Source organism: Mollisia scopiformis (genome assembly GCF_001500285.1).
Source record: "Mollisia scopiformis unplaced genomic scaffold LY89scaffold_1, whole genome shotgun sequence".
Lineage (NCBI taxonomy): Eukaryota > Fungi > Ascomycota > Leotiomycetes > Helotiales > Mollisiaceae > Mollisia > Mollisia scopiformis.
The window spans coordinates 2,239,336-2,259,387 of record NW_017263581.1 but is presented as its reverse complement, the minus strand read 5'-3'; the positions used below and the strand labels follow the sequence as shown (position 1 = coordinate 2,259,387).

General features: G+C 48.9%; 6 protein-coding genes across 6 annotated transcripts; 2 read left to right on the top strand and 4 right to left on the bottom strand.

Moving 5' to 3' along the window:
* Positions 1-304: 304 nt before the first annotated feature.
* On the top strand, positions 305-1,353 carry LY89DRAFT_571771 (DUF706-domain-containing protein; the record flags this gene model as incomplete). Its single annotated transcript, XM_018208611.1, has 3 exons — positions 305-809; positions 904-1,244; positions 1,297-1,353. 3 exons carry the CDS (start codon positions 305-307, stop codon positions 1,351-1,353), a joined length of 903 nt encoding a protein of 300 aa, XP_018078867.1.
* Positions 1,354-1,934: 581 nt separating this feature from the next.
* Positions 1,935-3,106, bottom strand: LY89DRAFT_745392 (NAD-binding Rossmann fold oxidoreductase family protein; the record flags this gene model as incomplete). The annotated part of the gene is made up of 2 exons (XM_018221065.1): positions 2,729-3,106; positions 1,935-2,675 (listed from the first exon to the last, which is right to left on the bottom strand). Exons 1-2 carry the CDS (start codon positions 3,053-3,055, stop codon positions 1,935-1,937), a joined length of 1,068 nt encoding a protein of 355 aa, XP_018078866.1. The 5' UTR covers positions 3,056-3,106.
* A 4,930-nt stretch (positions 3,107-8,036) lies between these two features.
* On the bottom strand, positions 8,037-10,060 carry LY89DRAFT_23986 (uncharacterized protein). Its single transcript, XM_018206106.1, has 4 exons — positions 9,879-10,060; positions 9,651-9,825; positions 8,718-9,575; positions 8,037-8,634 (listed from the first exon to the last, which is right to left on the bottom strand). Exons 2-4 carry the CDS (start codon positions 9,753-9,755, stop codon positions 8,125-8,127), a joined length of 1,473 nt encoding a protein of 490 aa, XP_018078865.1. The 5' UTR covers positions 9,756-9,825; positions 9,879-10,060; the 3' UTR covers positions 8,037-8,124.
* Positions 10,061-11,581: 1,521 nt separating this feature from the next.
* On the bottom strand, positions 11,582-12,162 carry LY89DRAFT_23902 (uncharacterized protein). Its single transcript, XM_018206085.1, has one exon. It carries the CDS (start codon positions 11,994-11,996, stop codon positions 11,679-11,681), a length of 318 nt encoding a protein of 105 aa, XP_018078864.1. The 5' UTR covers positions 11,997-12,162; the 3' UTR covers positions 11,582-11,678.
* Positions 12,163-15,633: 3,471 nt separating this feature from the next.
* LY89DRAFT_23896 (uncharacterized protein) lies at positions 15,634-18,834 on the bottom strand. Its single transcript, XM_018206083.1, has 3 exons — positions 18,229-18,834; positions 16,438-18,121; positions 15,634-16,259 (listed from the first exon to the last, which is right to left on the bottom strand). The coding sequence occupies exons 1-3, from the start codon at positions 18,439-18,441 to the stop codon at positions 15,937-15,939; spliced, it is 2,220 nt and encodes a 739-aa protein (XP_018078863.1). The 5' UTR covers positions 18,442-18,834; the 3' UTR covers positions 15,634-15,936.
* Positions 18,835-19,138: 304 nt separating this feature from the next.
* LY89DRAFT_23953 (uncharacterized protein) lies at positions 19,139-19,972 on the top strand. Its single transcript, XM_018206098.1, has 2 exons — positions 19,139-19,373; positions 19,425-19,972. The coding sequence occupies exons 1-2, from the start codon at positions 19,232-19,234 to the stop codon at positions 19,565-19,567; spliced, it is 285 nt and encodes a 94-aa protein (XP_018078862.1). The 5' UTR covers positions 19,139-19,231; the 3' UTR covers positions 19,568-19,972.
* Positions 19,973-20,052: the final 80 nt, after the last annotated feature.

Here is a 20,052-nt window from a genome sequence, read left to right as displayed (position 1 = left end):
CATGTAACGGAGATACTTCGTCGTCTGGACCTGGAACGTGGGGTTTGGGGAATATGGGACGACATGGTGGTGCTAAACAGTGATTGCGGTCATGATCGAGATAGACAAGTATCAAGTGATGTTTGAAGACGTTTATAATGTTTTCAGCAGCTCAATTGCGTACCAAAACTCGGTCTTTTCATTCTGTCATCTCGTTCAAAACATAAACCTGAGTGGTCTTTGATTGCAATTCTCCTCCATCAAAATTGTAACCACTCCTGTTTCTCTCTTCGTTATCTGTCACTCCAACATGGCCCCATCAGCAATGGACCCAGTTCAAGACCGAGATGGACTTGCACTCGAAGACCTCTCCGACAACATCGACAAAGTCAACGTCCTGAAAGACCAAATGAAGACAGAAAAAACCCCGAACCTCGATACCGAGAAGGATAAATCCAAGTTCAGACAGTACGAGGATGCTTGTGATCGAGTAAAGGATTTCTACAGAGAACAGCACGAAAAACAAACAGTAGCCTACAACTTGAAGGCTCGCAATGATTTCAAGTCGAAGACTCGAGCTGAAATGACAATTTGGGAAGCTATGGAGAAACTCAACACTCTCATTGATGAGTCGGATCCTGATACTTCGCTGTCTCAGATTGAACATCTGCTTCAGTCTGCTGAGGCTATTCGAAGAGATGGAAAGCCGAGATGGATGCAGCTGACGGGTCTAATTCATGACTTGGGAAAATTGCTATTCTTTTATGGTGCAGAGGGACAGTGGGATGTTGTTGGTGATACATTTCCTGTTGGATGTGCTTTTGATAAACGTAAGAATATCCTATTTTGCAGCCTTCTGTTCCTCGGATATCGATCCTTCTCCTTTTCTCCGCCCCTATTGTCTACTGGTTAACATTTCGACAGGCATCATCTACCCAGACACATTCAAAGGCAATCCAGATCACGATCATAAGATCTACGGTACCAAAAACGGCATCTATACCCCTGGATGTGGAATGGACAACATCATGCTCTCCTGGGGACACGACGAATATCTCTATCACATCGTCAAAGACCAGTCCACCCTTCCTGCAGAAGCACTTGCCATGATTCGGTATCACTCATTTTATCCTTGGCATTCAGCGGGAGCGTATATGGAGTTCATGGATGAGCATGACGCTGCTATGTTGGAGGCTGTGAGAGCCTTTAATCCTTATGATTTGTATAGTAAGAGTGATGAGGTGCCTAGTGTGAAGAAGTTGAAGGTAAGAATACATTTTCTGCTTCTTCAGGTCGCTTGGCTAATGCGCTCTGCAGCCATATTATCTCGAGCTCATCGACGAGTTCTTTCCACAGAAGGTCATCAAGTGGTAGTCGATATGGGATAGTGTTACTTGAAGATACTCCCGTTGAGAGGAAGCATCAGTAGCGTGGTATGATAGACATATAAACAGGTTCTTTTGTTCAATGTATCTCAGATACATTTCTTTTCATTGAGGCGAACGACTCGTGCGCTAATATCACCACCTAAATTCCCTTTCAGACTTCATGTCCTGATTTACAGCGACTGGTGTGCCACTGCCCACAATCTGAACTCGTAACCTAGAGATTTCATGACATCTTCGTGATATATATAAGAATAGAAGTTCGACATAGCAAGACGTATATCACAAGTATCAAACTTGCAAGAGTGGAAACGTATCGAGGTATGGCGGGCAAGCTTCCGTCATCTTGTCGGCGGTCTCGCTCTCCGGATTGATCAACACTCTTGGCTATCGGCGATACCAGTACCAATGACTTTCAGCATAGAGGACAGACTGATAAGTGATCAGTTCAACCGTGGAGACTAATTTTGCGAAGGGAACCCGGAAATCAAACTTTTCTATCGTTCTTGTAAAACTACCAACCAATTATATCTCCATCTCATCTTTAACCAAGAAAACTCACACCAACAATCACAACAAAGCCTTCTCACTCCTCCTCCCCACCTCATCAAACCAAATCTTCTTCCCCGTCACCAACGCCTCCTGCAGCGCACACCCAATCTTAACCGCCTGCACCGCGCCCGTCAACTTCATCGGCAACTTCCCATCATCCAAGCAACACGCCGTAAACTCATTCGCTTCCGTCACAAACGCATTCTCAAACCTCCCATAATAATGCGGCGGGATCTCCCTCCGCACGCCACCCGCTTCATAGATATTCACCAAATTGCTCATCGGCTGCGCATTGACCTGCAACTTCCCCTCCGTCCCAATGATCTCCGTAGCATCGTCCTGTCCTGCTGCCATCATTCTGCTAGCAAACAGATACGCAATCTGTCCCCCATAAAACTCTACAATCCCGACAGCGTTATCTCGATCTTGATGTTTCCTTAACTCCGGCTGCACAGCCGTTATCCCAGAAGCAACAACACTTTTGACTTGAGAATCCTGGCCAAAGAACCACAAAGCAAGATCGATATCATGGATCGAGCAATCGACGAATATCCCACCCGAGAACTCGGCGTATGCAACGAAGAACCCGGTGGGGTCGAGCATATCACATGTTTGAGAGCGGAAGATGGATGGGCGGCCGATGCGTCCGCCGTCCATTTTGTCGTGGGCGTCGCGGTACGAGGCATCGAAACGGCGGGAGAAACCGCACATAACTTTGAGATTTGGCTTTTTCTTTGCTGCGTCGACTACAGATTGTGACTACCGTTTCGTCAGCTTGAAGCCTTTGCAAAAATTGAAGAAGTGAGACCCACCACTTCGACCGAAGTACTGAGGGGCTTCTCACACAGCACATGCAAATTGGCATCAATAGCTTTAATAGCCTGCTCAGCATGTACTGTGGTAACAGATGCGATAACCACAGCTTGTAAACCCTCCTGCTTGATCATCTCATCGTAATCTTTGTAAAGCCGGACCCCAAAGGGCTCTAAATGCTGCCTGGCCCATTGAATCTCGGCGTCGTCTGGAGAGCTTGCTGCTACGAGCTCTGCACGGGGAGTGCGATTCAAAAAATGGAGAGCATGGCGTTTGCCCATGCGTCCGAGGCCTGCGCAGGCGACCTTGAGTCTTTGGGGAGGCATTTTGGGCGGAATTGTGAGGAGAAGATTTGATGGAGATTGGGGGCTGAGAAGAGAGTACTGAAAGCTTGGGAAAGAGTAATGAAAAAGGATAGCTGTAGGCGAAGGTCCTTTAAACATACAGCATGGACGAGAGCTCAGAATACTGCCACTGGGCGGTGTGAAGCTCTCCTGCAGGGTCCACCACTTGTGTATAGATTTACTATTACTATACTCCTGCTGGAAAGCGTCGGAAAAGCAGAAATTGCCAAAATGGTAGAGAGAACGAGACACGAGGCTGCTCAACGTGGGGTGGCGGGGTAAGGCTGCGTAGCCTTCGAGGGGTTGGTTGAAGTGAGTCTCCCAAAACGGCAATTTTCTAGTCTGCATGCCTAGACTTGGCAATTTCCTAATGAGAGGAAGCTCTCCACATCGAGGTTTTGTTCATATATCCGGAAGACAACATCCGTGCGGTCATTATGTATGATTGCGACACTTTCACGTAAAAGAAGGAGTGGGTTGGTAGATGTGATGTCAGTTTGTAAACTGATAGACGCTAATTTAGGCGAGACCCCTGACCCCTAACTTTAGCGAGGAGGATTGTGTGTAACACTGTTAGGGCAAGGAACATTTGGATATGGTTACTATTCTATGAATGATTTTCTTTCGTGAGAAAGCTGTAGCTTAATGCTCGCAGAGTATCCTTTCTTGGCGTCTGATGGTCTTGCGGAGCAGGATTTCGGCAGTCGTTGACTAGTGACTTTGGGGTCGTGGCTCAAGTTCTGCGTCGTTCGGATTTTCAGATGCTTAAATTACTCAGAATTGTAAAGTGCAGATACAGCAGTTCATTTCCAGTCTTCCTTGCAGACGTTGAAGTACAGAAACATTGCTGAATAAGGATGTCGTCGCTTCTGCAATGCATTGCGTCTCGCGCGCTAATGGCGCTTTGCTTTTACGTCAAACACAACAACTCCATGCGCGCTTCAAATGTAGCCCTCGTATTGTGGAACGTTAAATACTCTAGCATACTTGATTTTAGTGTTCGCTTCGGAGTCTACTACCATGAACACAGACTGGCAGTGTTACATTGCACGGCTTTGCGCCGACGTGGTACAAGCTAAGGTAAGCTTGTGTAACGATTGCAGGGAGCAACACTTGCTCAATGAAGTCAAGAGATCAATAGCTCTATTTCTATGTTTGAAGTCACACATTGTACTACCAACCCCAAGTCTTACTGGAAAAGGGAACTTCCCTCTTCCTCCGAGGACCTGGCCGCATTGTGCTTCGTAGAGGGAATAACGCGAATAGACCAACAAATAAAGAGAAGATGCGAACAATATGGCTAGATAGTAGTTAAACACTTTGTGCAGTACAATTGAACAGCGTTTGAACAATATCCACAGATGATGGACGCTGATTCGTGTGGGAGGGCAGACTATCGAATACATATGATGGCAGGCGCAATAAATCCACTCAAAGAGGTTTTCACCTTCAAAAGACAGAAGACAAAGTTCTTTTTTGCTGGTAGGCAGTTTACGAACATGTCCTTCACCTTCACCAACAAATGTCTCCCGTATCGCTCCTGCCTCTGCTCTCTTGTTTATGCCAACAGTACAACTCAAGAAGCATCGGGAATGTTATCCATAGAATATCAGTCGGCTCAGAGTCAAGTTGCTCTTGTTCTGTTTTCGTTATCAAAGGTACGAAGATGCAGAGGCTCGGGAGATGTGAAGTTCTGTTTCATCGACGTCAGTACAAGACGATACAGCTTTGCAGAAGGTTGTGAGGTAATCTCTGCACTCTGCTTACTAGTTATGGAAACCTCAGGGAAGGTTTAAGTTATCATGCCGTTAATGGGAAGTGCCTTCCTCCGGATTCATTTCAGATCTTTGGTGCCTGGATGCTTCAACGAAGCCGGAATCGAGTTGCTTGAGAACAAGACATCCTTCCAAGAAAGCTGTGGCTATAGGTAGTAGTATACCGTATGCGTAATCATCCGACAGCTGTTGAAAGGGTGTCGTGGCGGCAGACCTTCGAGGTTTCGGCTTTCCAGCTTTTGACCTCGAACTTGAGCGTAGGTAGCGGATGGGGAAATCAGCTTTCTCGATTGGCAAACGTTGGCAAGGAGATCTAAATCTATAGCTTAGAGCTATGTGTTAGTAGCTAAGTAGAAGAGGAATACTTGCTGCAGAGCAACTGTCAAGTCTGATTAGAAGAGGTGTTGTTTTTCGAAAAGTGTTTTCTAGTTTTCGTTGCGCTGTGGTATATGCCTACCCGAGCCAACACACAGTAGCAACGATGTCCATGGAACGAAATTTTAAGGCACCAAGCTCAGTGATAGGATCCACAATCAAGGCAGGAACTGCAGACCGTATCTTCAAGACAGATAGTGGTGTTGAAGACTCTTCACGATTGACTAGTACCACCATAAACTGATCTTTGCATTTTCGAATCTACGTTCAAATATTCTCCCGTCATCAAACGGCAAATCCCCCGCCAGCCCGGCATCAACACTCTCCAAAATCTCTTCACCACAACACAACCACCCTCCAGATCTCTTGCACAACTCTTCGCAACACTTGCTTCCCTTCCAGCGCTTCTCTCCTGGCATCCACTTAGTCCCTCCTTCTAAGCGCGGTCTACGAAGCCATCCTCCTTCTAGTAAAAATAGACGGACCCTGCAAAACCATCAGCGCTTGGAACCGTCTGAGCACACTCCAATAGCAACTTCCTCTAACGCAACCCTATCCTTTGATAACCAACTTTCCTTCCGACTTGTCACAATCGGCAGCAAGCAATGGCATTTGCAAAGCCTCCCGTATATGCCGAGCCAGGCCCCGTGGACTCGGGACACGGAATGACTCCAGAGCTGAAAAGACCACGGAGCCTGCCTTTGCCATACGTTGAATGAAACATGTCAAGCAGGATCGCCGCATCTCTTCCCTCCACACCGCCTCCATTCCCTTCACAACAAGGATGTGTATGCGCTTCGCACTCGTCCGTCGCCAGAATTTGCCATAAGTTCTTGCTTCTGCGGTTACACGAAGCAGCTCCACTCCCTGTGCGATTCGAATCCTTAGAGCAAAAGGTCTCATCGGGGCGCTCAGTGGTTACCAGACCGACAGTATCATTGGTGGTGGTGTTGTTGGAAATTTAAACCTTCCCATCATCTCGTTCTTTCCCGTCCATTCAAGCTCGAGACACACACCCACACACCCACACACCCACACACCCACACACCCACACACCCACACACACACACACACATTCACAAACAGGTAAGCAAGCCACTAGATCTCCATCATCGATCGCCAGCGCATGCACCACCATCTCTGAAGAAAACAACAACTCTTTGTCCTCGCCCGTAACAAACATCCCGTCATATTCCTCGTTACACCAGCTAGCATGCGTCTCTGAAGCCATTCAAGTCAAGTGACCAGACAGCAGATGCATGCAGGACGTACGGTGGATCTGTCTGTCCCGCTGGTGGCTCGGTGGTCAAATTAAGCCCATCTCCCAAGCGCGCCCGTCAATTTAGGCACTGACGCACCATTCCCTCCCGCCCTCCTTCCTCTTCCCTCTTCGTCCCAAAGGGAATCCTCCTTTTCCCAAGTACTGTACAGTACATTCCCAACTATACTTGCTTGCTGACTGACATGAACAACAACAACAACAACATAAGCCTATATCCCCCTTCCCATCATGCTGCTCCTCATCCATACATACCTAACCAACATAGCAATAGGGCTGGCTCGCAGATAAGGCTGATGTGTACCCAAAATAAGCTTTCTCTCTCTCTCCGCAATACGAGCTCGCCCCTCGTACTATGCACCAATGACCACCCTCATCCGCACCGTCCGTTCCCTCCAGCCAACGACCGAACTGCTGGACTCTAGCTCCAAGCCCCCAAGCCATCATAGTTGCGCGAAGAAGCAACGTCCCCTCCCCCTCGCTCCAACCTTCCCCAAGCTCACTAAAGAGCCAATCTGCTGTCTGTCTGTGCCGCATAGCATCATCGCCCGATGTTTGGTTCTACTCTCCTCTCCTCCCATAATCTCGGTTGCCTAATTGAATCCAATTTCTCTCTCTCCTCCCTCCATCCCATCCTCGAGCCCAAAATCGGCGTGTGAACCCAAGGCAACGCCGAACACCAGCGCAGCACAACAGTGAATCGTCACAGGGAAGCTAGGTACCGTAAGAAGGAAAGAACAACCATTCCGAACCTACCCTACCTAGGAAGTCCTGCACATCTCATCTCATCTCATCCCATCTCATCTCGTCACGTCACACCCAGTCCAGTCTAATCCACCACCCGTCAAACTCAAACTCAAAAAAAAAAAAAAAGCCTTTCCTCCTTCCTTCCTCCTTCGGATCCATCCGACCCCTCCATTTCCCTTCCTTTCCCCACGTCTCGTCTCACTCACTGACATTCTGTCTCACTGACAGAAAAAAAAATGACCCGCATGCATCAACCTCCCCTCCCCCCTGGCCTACCTGTCACAACTATCAGATTCTTATTACATTGCAGTGCATGTGCATGGCGGTGGTAGCGCCCCGCCCCCAAGATCCCTCTCTACCCTTCTGAGACACATACATACAGAATCACAAGAAAGTTGCGCGAGGCCCCCTCCCCTGCTCCACTCGTTCATGGATGGAAGCGCCTGGAACAGTTTCTTGGGATTTGTAATGTAACGTGCGTGCATTTGTTCTCGGGCTACCTATGCTGCGGCCGTAAACGGTGCCTACGAGCCTACGTGTTTGACTTTTCCTGCTGCCCAACCGAGGAGCTCTGAAACGTACGGACTGTTCTGAGGATCAAGCAAGCAAGCAAGATGTGGGCAAAAATCTTCGTTTCTCGTTGTAGATGTGGAACTAATATGTACAATGAATATATGCTTAGTCTTTTAGAATTTCGCATGTAAAAATAAAAGCAGCTGCCCTGCGACTAAATTCTACCTATCTGTCTGTCTGTCTCTCTCTGACCGTGATCATGATACCGCGTCCCAGTTCCCATTATTCCCCTAAAGAGCAGCCAAGAAGCAGAATTGCACACTCGAGAGGCCGAAAACACTATCTATGAATGAATGACTGACTCAGGAGTTCTGCCTTGGACCCCAGTTATTTTGTTGTTGTTGGACTTGCTGTTGGGCGTAGAGAATGTTTTGGTGCTGTTGGCGTTGTTGTTGTTGCTGCTGCTGTTGTTGATGCTGTTGCTGTTGCTGTTGCTGTTGCTGTTGCTGTTGCATATGTAGTTGCATGCTAGCATCACTGGTGGCGCGACTTCGAACATCGTCCATTGTCGCACTTGATAAAGCAGACAAAAGTCCTCCATGATCACTATCATGAAGACTGTGGCCAGTACTTTCTCTTCCATCAGACCAAGAGTCTTGGTCATACGACTCAACAGTGAGATCAGAAGCTGTTCTCTCACGCTTCGGTTGCACGTCATAATGCGACCCATACGGTGAATGGACCTCCCATTTCCTTTGGTGTTCCGCGGATTCTCGCGATGATCGCCGCTGAGCATACCTCTGCAGCTGCCTACAGATCGGCTCCCACTTGGCTGTGTTTGGACTACAAGAGGCAATTTCGTATGCCTTGGCCTATACCAAAGTTAGTATAACATTCATAAGAAGATATTTGGAGAAGTAGCACAGAATATGTACTACACTCCTGGTGTTCGTACCGAGATCCTCTCCATTAATCTTCTCCTCCGCATCTGGAGAGCAGCAACGGCAGTCTTCTTGGTGTGTTCTTTCGAGTACACGCTTGCAACTTCCTTCCACTGCAATCCATCTTTGTACCTCAAGTCCAGAATGCGCAACTCTTGATCGTTCAACTCTTCCCGTAGCTCGGGAGTTGTGACTATGGTGTGGTAGTCGTTGTAAGAAGGTTCCGCTTTCCTTTGGCCTTTTCTCCCTCGCGATGAATTCAATGCATCGTCCTGAGAAAAGATCGTGTGCTGCAAAGAATGCGAAGGGGGCGACCTGTTCGATGGAAGCGAGTTCTGCCGATATGATCCAAACGCTGGCCGCCTGATTGCCGGATTAGGCGCAATGAGAACAGGTGCCTGAATGTTCGGTCTATAACTGCTGTTGTGGATGGATGCTCGTTGATACAAGAGGAGATCGTTTTCGCTTTGACTGCTGGTCGGCTGCATGCGAGGACTTAGGTGTGCGCTCGGTGGAGAAGTTGAGTGCTTTGGCTGTGCGGAGACGCCAAATGAACCAAAATATGGAGAAGGTGGCGAGCCACAGAAGTTTGGAGAGTCGGGACCTAACGAGTCACCGCCCAAGGAAATGTGAAGTCCAGCTGAATATGATGTCTTGGCTTTCATAAGCATAGGGCCACTGAATCGGGGGCTAAAATCCTCTTCTTCAGGGAACATGGTATAAGAGGTTGGAGACATTTCTGGCGACATCTTGATGTGCACTGCACTGTCCATCGTTGTGTTGGCCTTGACGGGTATGACGGGCGAGCTGGTTATTGAGATGGGTGTGTAGAGGTTTGTGTCAGGTCGAGCAGGTAGATTGAAAGAAGATACCTGATTTGTTTGGTCAGACTCGGAATTGAAGAAGTCGCGAAGTTCAATAGCAGGGTGATTCTCCGGGAAACATACGGCGCTATACGGTGTCAAGTCCTGTGGTTGTTGCGATCTTACGACGGTATAGGTGTATAGAGACTCCGCCGTTGTAGGAATCGAAGTCTGATTGTTCGACGACATTGAAGACCGACTGGTTGCTGTCGTGATGATACTGGACAAGTCGAAAAGCGAAGGATGCAGAACGTCTGTCGTTAAGGATATAAGATACTCGCACATGGATCGGGAAGAGAGATGCTCTTACATAAATCGAGCGGCGAGTCAACAACAAATATGTATAAAATTATATAGACATCATCCGGGGAATCTGCCCTACTATTATCAAGTTCTGGGTTGTGAGTCGAGAGAGCCTCGTCGGTAGGGCAAGGTCGTTTGAGAAGCAGTCTTGCTGGTAAAGACCTATAAGTTTATCCAGAATCAAGAGGCACAGCAGCAGGCTTGGTCGTAAAAAGCGGCCAATCTGAGGGGCAGTGAGTGCTAGGTGCCCTTGGACGCACAGTGGGATATGCAAGCTCGGACTAGCCGCTGAAGCCTTGCTAGTGGTGAAGCGAGTGAGCACCCGGCACTTATACCGGTCTTTATGATGGTACGCACGAATGCGTCTGGGAACCGCGTCGCACAAGACTCTGCTGACCGTGCGGGACACTGTATGGGTGATCTTGCTGTCAGTAATTCCCAATTATGCGCAACAGACGCCTGGGACTGTTGGAAAGAGGATGGCTGCGGGGAATAACACTGAGGGATAGACGACTCGAACAAGGGATCGAGCCGGACCGACGGCAGTCCTGCCGCACACAACAGTCACTTCACGCACGAGTGCTTCTCGTTGAAGAATAGCAACGGACAATCGTTGATCAGGAATAGCGATGGCTAGAACGTATTGAATACGCGCGTCTCGAAGGCCGCGAAGAGGGAAAACGCCGCAAGGGAGGATGGAAGGCACGCCATGGGCAGCCTCAGTTTCTCGGTGGGCACTGGACATTTCATTTGGCATAGAGCACCTGTCTGTCTGATGACCGGCGCAGCCTCATCTGATTTCTTCCATGCATCGCATCGCTCCCACCCAAGCCGACCGAAGACTCTGACGGGGAAGAAGGGGGCGAAGGGGGGGTGGATGCATACAGGAGAGGCATCAGAATAGCATCTCCAGATTTCTGTGCTGGCTTCGGCCGTACGCGAGCCCCTGAGCCCTTGTCGTCTAGCATGGCGAGGGTGTGAGCGGGCGTAACGTGATTGAATGAAGCAACGCCACAAAAACCCGACAGTCTGGTTCTCGGGACATTTTGTGCATGGTTCAGCCAAGGATGCGGCATGGATGACAGCTTTCCGGCCAGTCAGCGTGGGTGGGCGTGCAGATGGCAGGGGAGGGAGGTCTGAAAAAGGTCTTCGTAAGCGCGCGCCTTGGTTTTTGTGATTTCTTTGCAGCCCGCACGCGGCACAGCACCGCAACGGTTGATGCTGGACGCTGCCCGCTTCTCAGAGGTCGACGTTTAACGCGAATCCGCGATAAATCCTCCCCTTTTGCCTGATTCGGCCAACTGCTTTACGAGCCCCCAGCACGTATTGGGGTGTATTTCCTCGATCGGGAAGGAGGTGCAGAATATGACAGGCCATCGCGTCTGTTGCGTGTCTTCTAGATGGTCGTCTATTATGATGCTGATGATGCTGATGATGATGATGATGATGTTGTGGTTTCCTGTCACCACGCACCACCATCGGCCCCCCTCCCCTGAGATAGATGACACCCTGCGACAGCCGAGCCAGCCGGCATGTACCCTTGAGATTGGCGCAATATGAGATAGGTTCCAAGAACGTCCGTCGCTGCTGTCCCCTCCCAGCCATTCCCATCATCTGTCCCCTCTGTCCCCTATGTTCCCATCTTACTTTCTAGATTGTGATTTATATTGCATGAACCCACCAGCCATCGCTCTAGCATCTGCATGCACAGCGCAGCCTTGAGTCACTTGCTGCATTGGGTATAAGGTGACATCTCATCGCCGCAAACTGGATGTTGTCCGGTTTCAACAGCCGAAGTCACTACGAGCTTCAAGGGGCATTACCCAGGATAGGGCGTGCTGTGTCAAACGTCTCGGAGCACACCTTCCTGATGGAGACGTGAACGGTGCCTGCATGCGAACGAAGCTCCTGGTGGCCCCCTCGAGAAGCGCAATTGACGCCGATCCGCTTTTGCAACAAACATGGCGGCAATTCTGTCTTACACAGAAGACAGTTCGTCCGAAAGAGACTGTCCAGATGCCAGAACTCCGAGGACCTGATTCCAAATCTGAGGTGGCGCCGAGGGTTCGGTTGCTCAGTTCTCAAAATAGTCGGGAAAGCGACGCTGACTCCCAGAGATAACCACATCAGATATCCAGTCTACCGGGTCGTTCCAAAACAGCAAAACAGCAATGCAGATACCTCAGCCTGCACCTGCTCGTTCTTCTGGCCAATGGATTTCCGGGGGTCCTGGTGTCCTGCTCTGCGCGCCTTTCGCGAGCTGAGTCTTTGACAACACCTTCACAGATTTCTTTGATCCTAGCCCTTAACCTCAAGGTAGCATAATCAACGATGCTGGCACCAATTGAAATGAGTTACAAGCGGATTTGCTTGATCTAGGGCTTGCAATCAGAAAATACAGGGCTCGATTGGAGACCGCATCCAGTCCGAACGGGTGTGCGGGACACAGCCGAGATCGATGAGAGGAGGACAGGTCATCAAAGCGTACGGCACTGCCCAAAACACCCCCGATTCTTCTGGTGGCACAGAATTTTCCAAACTGGGGAAGACGAGACGACGGAATTGGGCCAATGAGCTCCTTAGAGTTTCCCTTGTAAGCTGTCGATCAGATTTCTGAACATCGTCGCCTCCTCATTATCACTATCGATCATGGCTAAATCGTCGCAACAACACGGCTGTTCGCATGGAGATTTTCCCATTTCCTTTGGTTGTTGATTCCTACTGGAAGTGCCTCTGCCCTACAGCTCAATATGCCTGGAAGGATCGACGCTGGAAACCTGGTTTGGGCCCACCCGAGTTCGGGTTTCCAAGACCACTCATGTAACACAAAAAGCATCTTCAACTTCATGAGTCTTCTCAAAGGAAGCCTATGAAGAGGTTGCACCAATCCCATAGATCGTCAGACTGACAAGGTAGGTGTCACAGTCCTGCTTGAAAGGCTGAAGTGCTGGTCGCCGACTGTTGTGGTTGAAGTGGCTCCATGGCCTTTAGCACAAGGACAAAACGGCAAGCGACCTGGACATTGACCTGCAGCCAGCATTTACGAAGCAGGTCTGCGCTCCTGGTAAGGCTGATTTGTGGAATGGAGGACATCAAATTGGCCGGCGCTTAGCAGGAACTGAGCGGTGGGTTTGGCTACTCCCTTGTCTGGACTCGAACTCAGGATGGTATGAACTATATCGCTGGGTTGCGACAGGCTCGACTGCATGCACCTCATAGCACCCAAACCATGAAAGATGAAGGTAGGTTCAGCAGCCAGGATTAACTCGAAGTTGGAGATTCGAGAAGAGGAGCTGACCAGAAGGAAGGACGAAGGGGGAGGGGAAGTCGAGACTGGTCCCGGGAAAGAGATGGCTGTTAACGAATGAGGTACCCCACAACTGCGAAGTGCTGTGGCGACTTTGCTGACGCTGTCGGTGTAGGGAAGACCATTACAAGCGGCCCTCAGAAATTTCTCTAAGTAATCTTGCAGGAAGTCAGGCAAATACAGCAGTTTCATACCGCCTTTTCCAGAGGCTCAATCTGTATGCCCACGTACCTGCAAGTTTAAAGATGCAGTCCACATTGACTCCAGTATACCCGTTGTCGGGCTCGCTGTACGTAAAATTCCCTTGACCACGGCGGCAATCTCAAGCCTTCCAACAGGCGCTGTCATGTTGGAAGAAAAGGCTGAAGATAGTGGGGATTTGATGCATATGTGTCATTCAGCTGGATGACAGTTGTTCAACCTTTCGTACAGATTGTTGGATTTTGCTCCAAGTGTAGTCTGGGTCTTCGTATACTGGTGAAGGTTGGCGACAACTGGAAACGAACCAGGGAGCAATGGAGTCCTTCAGCGTCGCATTAACCCAGAATCTATTCCGAGAGAGTCTTGGATGCCTGCTTGACACCAACGGTGACACATCTCGGATCCATGAGTCGCAGTGCCCAGCGCGTTTGTCTGACTTCGACTTCTAATACGCAGAGTCATTCCAGCGGGTCGACAGTACGTGCTTTTTTCATGCTTCCCATCGCCCGTTGCAGTTGAAGAAGAGGCACAGAAGATGTATGCAGCAGAGAGAGTGGGGACCCGATGGTTGTTGCAAGAAAATTGGCCAGTCAAGCAGCACTGGCTTTTTGAGGCGACGAAATCATCGTGCCTTCTGAATTCAACATCAACGTCAACATCCTCTCTCCCCAAAGGTAGAAACGCAAACAACAAGACAGCAACCTCCCAAATACAAGATCGACGAAACTACATCAATCAGCGATTCTCCAAATATATGCGCAAAGAGAATTCGAGATCAACAAACATCGACGTGTTCCTGGACCTTTGACCTCGAAAATGGCCTCTGTCAACAAGGCCACTTCGATGACCGCCCCCGCGTTCAACCTTGTGGACGCACAGAAAGATGCCATTCCCACGATCGTCATGAGAAGATGATACCACAGATGGACGCGTCTGGGTTTTATTATGTGGCTCAGAGCGAGAATTGCGCGAAATGCGCAGATTGCGCCAGTCGCGCTGGATGCAAGCCACGAAACCATTAAGCAAGCATTCGATATACGACAGCTCTTATGGCCCATTGGACCAGCGAGCCTATCAACAGATAAAGCTAGAAGCCGCAGAACTATGGTCGCAGAAGAATGCCACCTTCTTCAACCTCTTTGACTTGAAGAATTGAGGACCTCAAGCTTTGTTGATCACAACAATCTTCTTCCACCTCTGTCAAGACCTACGCTGTGAGGGACAATACAAAGTACCCAGAGCCACCTACAGCCCGCATCAGAAGATATCTACAAAGCTTGTTTAGCATGTGTGCTGTCAAATTACTCCCATACAGCTGTCTCTTCTCCAAGACCCTACTGCATTACACCTATCGCTGACCTCTCCAGGATCTCCACGCCAAGAACGCACGCCAGGAGACAACTCGCAGGCCCCAGAACTCAATTAGAGCATTGCGAGAGCAAACCGGCACCCGCTGAGCATCAGAGCTATCAAGTTTGCCTTCTCAACTCTCAAGGCTTCAAGCTCCCTTCGTCAATAACCTGCCCATCCACCACCCTACCTACCTCACCTACCTAGCCACGCAACAACACAAACACATCAACCAGCTTAGGTCATGCCACTCAGAGCTTTCGTAGGCCTGATCACCAGGGGAAATCCGCAATGCGAGGTGGCCCCCAAACCCAAGAACGCGAGGCACGATCACATCCACCCACAACGCAACCCAAGTACGGCACAACCCAATCATTACAGCCTCAAACCACATCTCAAGACCCTCAATCATACCAATCAACTACAAAGCAGCAAAGGAAAAAACACACTCACTAAAGATCACCAATCCCCTCACGAGCCAACCCCACACCACCCACCACTCACGACCCTTCCACACAACCACACCAAGAAAAGAAAAACCCACGCCGCAGCGCACAGCAGAACGAGAACGAGAACGACGACATCTATTTATCTACCTACTTAGCTACCTACGCTACGATCCTTCCGCCATCAGTCTGATCCCACGTAAGTCGGTCGTCCACACCTTGCAATCTGACAATCCTCTCGGCATCTCGTCCAATGTGCTTCCTTGCATGCATTCATGCATTCATTACCATTCCTCATTATATATATAATTCAAATAAAGAAAGAAAATCCAATGTCGCGGTGGAAATTAGATAGTTGTTGAAGTCAGTTTGTGCTTGTTTGTGTAGGGTAGGGTAGCTCAGGTATCATCGCAATGCAAATTATTTATCCATCCCCGTTCGTTCATCATTAGCCCAGGCAACTCTTACGAGAAGCGAACAAGCAAGAACAAAAACGGACGAAGCTCGAGCCAATCTGTGATCTGCCATCCCTCCAATCATCCATCCTCCATTCAAAAATCAGCCGTCATCAAGTTCATCTTCGTCCAAAATATGAGCAGCTAAGCCAAAATAGCCACCCATGATCATAAAGCAACTCAACCGTGCCAAAACCACACCCATCCATCCAACCATCCATCCAACTACTCTCTACCTAACTACCTAGCAAGTAAACCACAAACGAAAACGCCATCCCACAACAACAACGATAACCAAAAGGGAGAATCTAAACCAAAGAATTGGCCTCCAAACCCTGCACAGCAGCATAGCTGTACGGGAAATCAACCAAGCCATCTAGCATCCAATTCAACGGATCAAAAACCTCATAATTACTCTCGCTATAGCCAACGCCACCCATCATTCCACTTGGCAAGCCGTGGTTTTGGTTCGGGGTCAGGGAACCAGTAGCCGTGTTTGCTGCGGAGAGGAGTTGATTTTGGAGTTGGTGAGCGGAAGTTTGGGTAGGTGCCATCAGAGTACTGTCCATGTGGGTAGAAGAGGCGGAGGATTCGGCTGCACTATCGGGGTTGGTGGGATTCTTCATTGCTGCTGGTACGTGAATGTTAGTTTGTTTTCGTCGCAATTCGTCGTCCGATTTCGGTACGACGAGGAAAGGGAGTTATAAGGCGATTCGTTTCATCTTCGAACGACGAAGAAAGGAGACCATGTCTCCATTCGTCTGATAACGAAACATCAGCGAAAAGGGAAAATAAAGACTATCACTAACCTTCAATGCTACCACGTCCCTGAGCCTGAAACTCCTCACGCCATCTCCAGGTAGAATCAAAGACGAGGCTCATGCTCATTCTGCATCGAACCTTGAGTTGAAGACTATCGTCAACTGCGGTTGGTCGTTCATGGCCATTACCATTACCATTATCACGCATTTGTTGCAATTGACTACGTTGCTCAATACGTGCTCCGTTGTACATCTGTACCATCAATTCAGCCAATCGCCATGGGAGATCATTGTTGATGATCGACATGGAGCGGATGGCATTGATAGTGCGGTGAAAGAGTTGTCTTCCACGCTCAAAATCGATCTCCCTAGCGAAGAATGTGCTAAGAAGCTTCAGAAGCGTAAAGCAAGCAGCAATGATCATCTGGAGGATGTAGTAGGTGGCATATCGGAGAAAGTTCGAATTCAGACCTTGTCCATTGGTAGTTTCCATCTCGAAAACCAAATCCAAAAATGCGACAGTGGCACGCCAAAGGCCCATCAGGTCATCCATGTATCCAACGGTGGTGGGAGAGTCGAAGAATGCAGACAAACGAAGATGCAGACCTGCAGCTTTGAGATGAAGATTGATGATCGGAGAGATGTCACGACGAGACAAGATGCCAACTTGCATCTCGTTGAACTCACGACGATAGACTCTGGTCAACATAGATCGGATCTCATCACCTGCAACTCCTCGAGGATCACTGGCGTTGCTGTACATCTCCTTCGAGACCTTGTCACAGAATCGCTCGATGGTAAGACGGGCTTCAAGTTCTGGTGACAGCTTGAAGGGTCCTTCATCACCTGGTCGAACTGCGAGGGTCCAATCATAAAGAGTGGAAGCAGGTTGACCATAGCCAGTACCAATGCTTTGTGCAACAATGTTACAAACAGCCCATGTAGTGACTCGGTCGTGAAGCTGCTCCTTGTTGAGGTCGACATTAACACGAGAGAAATCTTGAGTATGACTTGGTCGATGCAATCCAATGCCAGTTGCAGCCTTCATCATCACACCACACAAGATGTGCGTCGGATCAGTGGATGTAGTACTAGTTGGCAAAGGCCAAGTGCATATAAGACATAATGCCTTGACCACGAAATGGTTGTTGGGGACCTCGCCAATAGTTTGCCAAAGGAGTCGAGTGAAAGGACCGGACAGCGAGGTCAACAAGCCAGGATCAACTGTGTATCGTCGAGATGCAACAACAATGATGACCCAGAACAGTAAAGGGCTTTGTTGGAAGTACTGCTCTGAAGATTGATTTGGGTCCAGGAAAGGCAGGTATGGATGATAATAGCACCAAAACTCATTGAAGAGATGGGCGATGGTATCTTCAGTCAAACCCACATTCTCCAACTCATGGACAATTCGAGGTAGATTGTATGATCCGCTTTGCTTCAGATGCAGCAGAGACGAGACAGCTTCATCTGAGCCCATGAACGATTGGTTGTTTCTCGAGTAGACTCCATTGGCAATGGGCGAGTCCATTTCCTCGTCATCGTCGACCATGAAGCCTTGTGCTTGGGCTCGTTGAAGATTTCGTCGCAGGCGATCAATTTGCTTCTCCATCTCAGCATGCTTCGATCTCTTGCCAACTCTCTTGAAGTTGTGCTCAATCTTGCACTCCAGCTTGAGACGGCTGCAGCGCGAGCAGGTGGTGAAGGGGTCTTGGACGACATCGCATCGTAACTGGTCAATCAATTATCAGCAATCAATTCGTAGAAGGTTCCAGTGAGCGTTGTTGTAACGGTATTGTCAAGTCGCACTCAATTCAATTCTTTATCTTCGTGACTCACCTTCTGTTGTCTGCACTCATTGCACGCTCTCTTCACACCAGGCTGTCTTCTCGTCGAACCCTCGTCCTCATTCTCTTCTCCTCCACTGCCAGGACTGCTCTCGAATTCAGCAGCACCGCTACGCTTTCTCTTGTAGCTGTTGCCGGTCCCGGGTCTGATGCTCGTCGTTGGACTCGTTGCCCCACCACTCTGCGCACCCTGACCGCCTTCCATTACAGAGGGGCTGTATATTGCCGTCGAAGCTGACGTAGCGTGCTTTTGATGCCGAACCGTGGATTAGGTCGGCAAAAGGTGTTGCGCTGCGCAGACGCAGTTCCGGTGTCGCTCTGTTTTTTTGTGATCCGATATCGCGACGAAGGCGGGGTGCTTTTTTGTTTTGGAGGAGACGAAGTTTTGGTGTTGGTTTCCTTCGGGATAAAATAGGCGAGGCTAGTACGCCGGAAGGTTCCAAAACGGAAGGTACACAAGGCTGTGCTACAGCACTACAGCACAATGGAGAAGAGTTGTGTTGCAATGAAGAAGATATTGTGTTCGTGGGACGATATTCCGAATTTGGACCCCAATAAAAGACTTTACAGTGAATCTGTTTTCCGGAAAAGTGAATTTTTGACCTAAGATTAAATCAAGTTCAACCCTTGCCCATCCAGCCTTACTCTACAATATAGGTACAACCAGGCTTACCCTCATGGTCACCCAAAAGTCCACCATTCTAACATAGCATTGTAACCTTCCATATTAGAAGACAACAAGACCTATTTATCAATAATCTGCATACCTTTCCAACAAAAGCGAACGTTCCACACCAGCCACCTTTAGATCTTGACTAGAGTTTTCCACTCACATACGACTATTGCTCACTCACCCTTAAAAGACAACACTACGACGAAAGCACCCAAGGCTTGTCTCCGAACTGTGAAGCGATTTCCTTTGCGACGAAACAATAGCTATTCATTCTTCCTTTACAACAACCTTCCGGACAGATCCAATTCTCTATAGACACACCATGTCTTCAGCACCAAAGCGCCCCTTAGTGAAAGGCCCACTTCAACCACCGCAATCCCAGTCCAAGAGCACATCTTATGCACAAAGGCCAACTTCAAAGAACGAAGTATTCATCACATCAGGGAAAGAACAGCCTACTCCTGGTAAGTTCTCTTGTATTTTTTCTTTCTTCATAGATACTAATGCCGAGGCAGTAATAGAATTCAACTCTCAAGCAACCCCTCAACCATTCCTAGACCTCACCATAATCCCGAAACGCATCCAAGCCGAAAAGCAACATCGCGCCGAACAAGACAAGAAGACCCAAGCCTCGGCAAGCTCTCAAAGCCGGCACTGAAAAGCTGGACAAGGATCAAAGGAACACTCATCACGTGAAATGACCTAGATGGCTTGCCACGTGCCTTGATCTACAAAAACGCTTTCTTCTCACGATACTCGGTTTGACGATCCTTTCGGAGAAATATTACCTCGATGATATCGTGGCGTCTGCAGCTTTACATCTTCTGCACATCATGTGAGGGAGATACCTGTCGATCATGGGTTTGGATGCGCTGTACCCCGCCTTTTGATGGGTATTCATCCGGTCCAACGATGCGACGATAATCGTGAAGATGGGCTCTTATGACCTTCGAGATCTTACGGGTCCTTGCGGGTTAAGTTGAGGGCATTTTCTTTTGAAGGGTATGAGAAAAGTCGAGATGAGGGTGGAGAGGGATGAGGGTATTGAAGATGTTTTGATCCACAGCGGGCTGCAATCAATACGAGTATATAATTCTACGAAACCTCGTATTTGATCACTCAGCAGGTTGACTGACAGCTCAT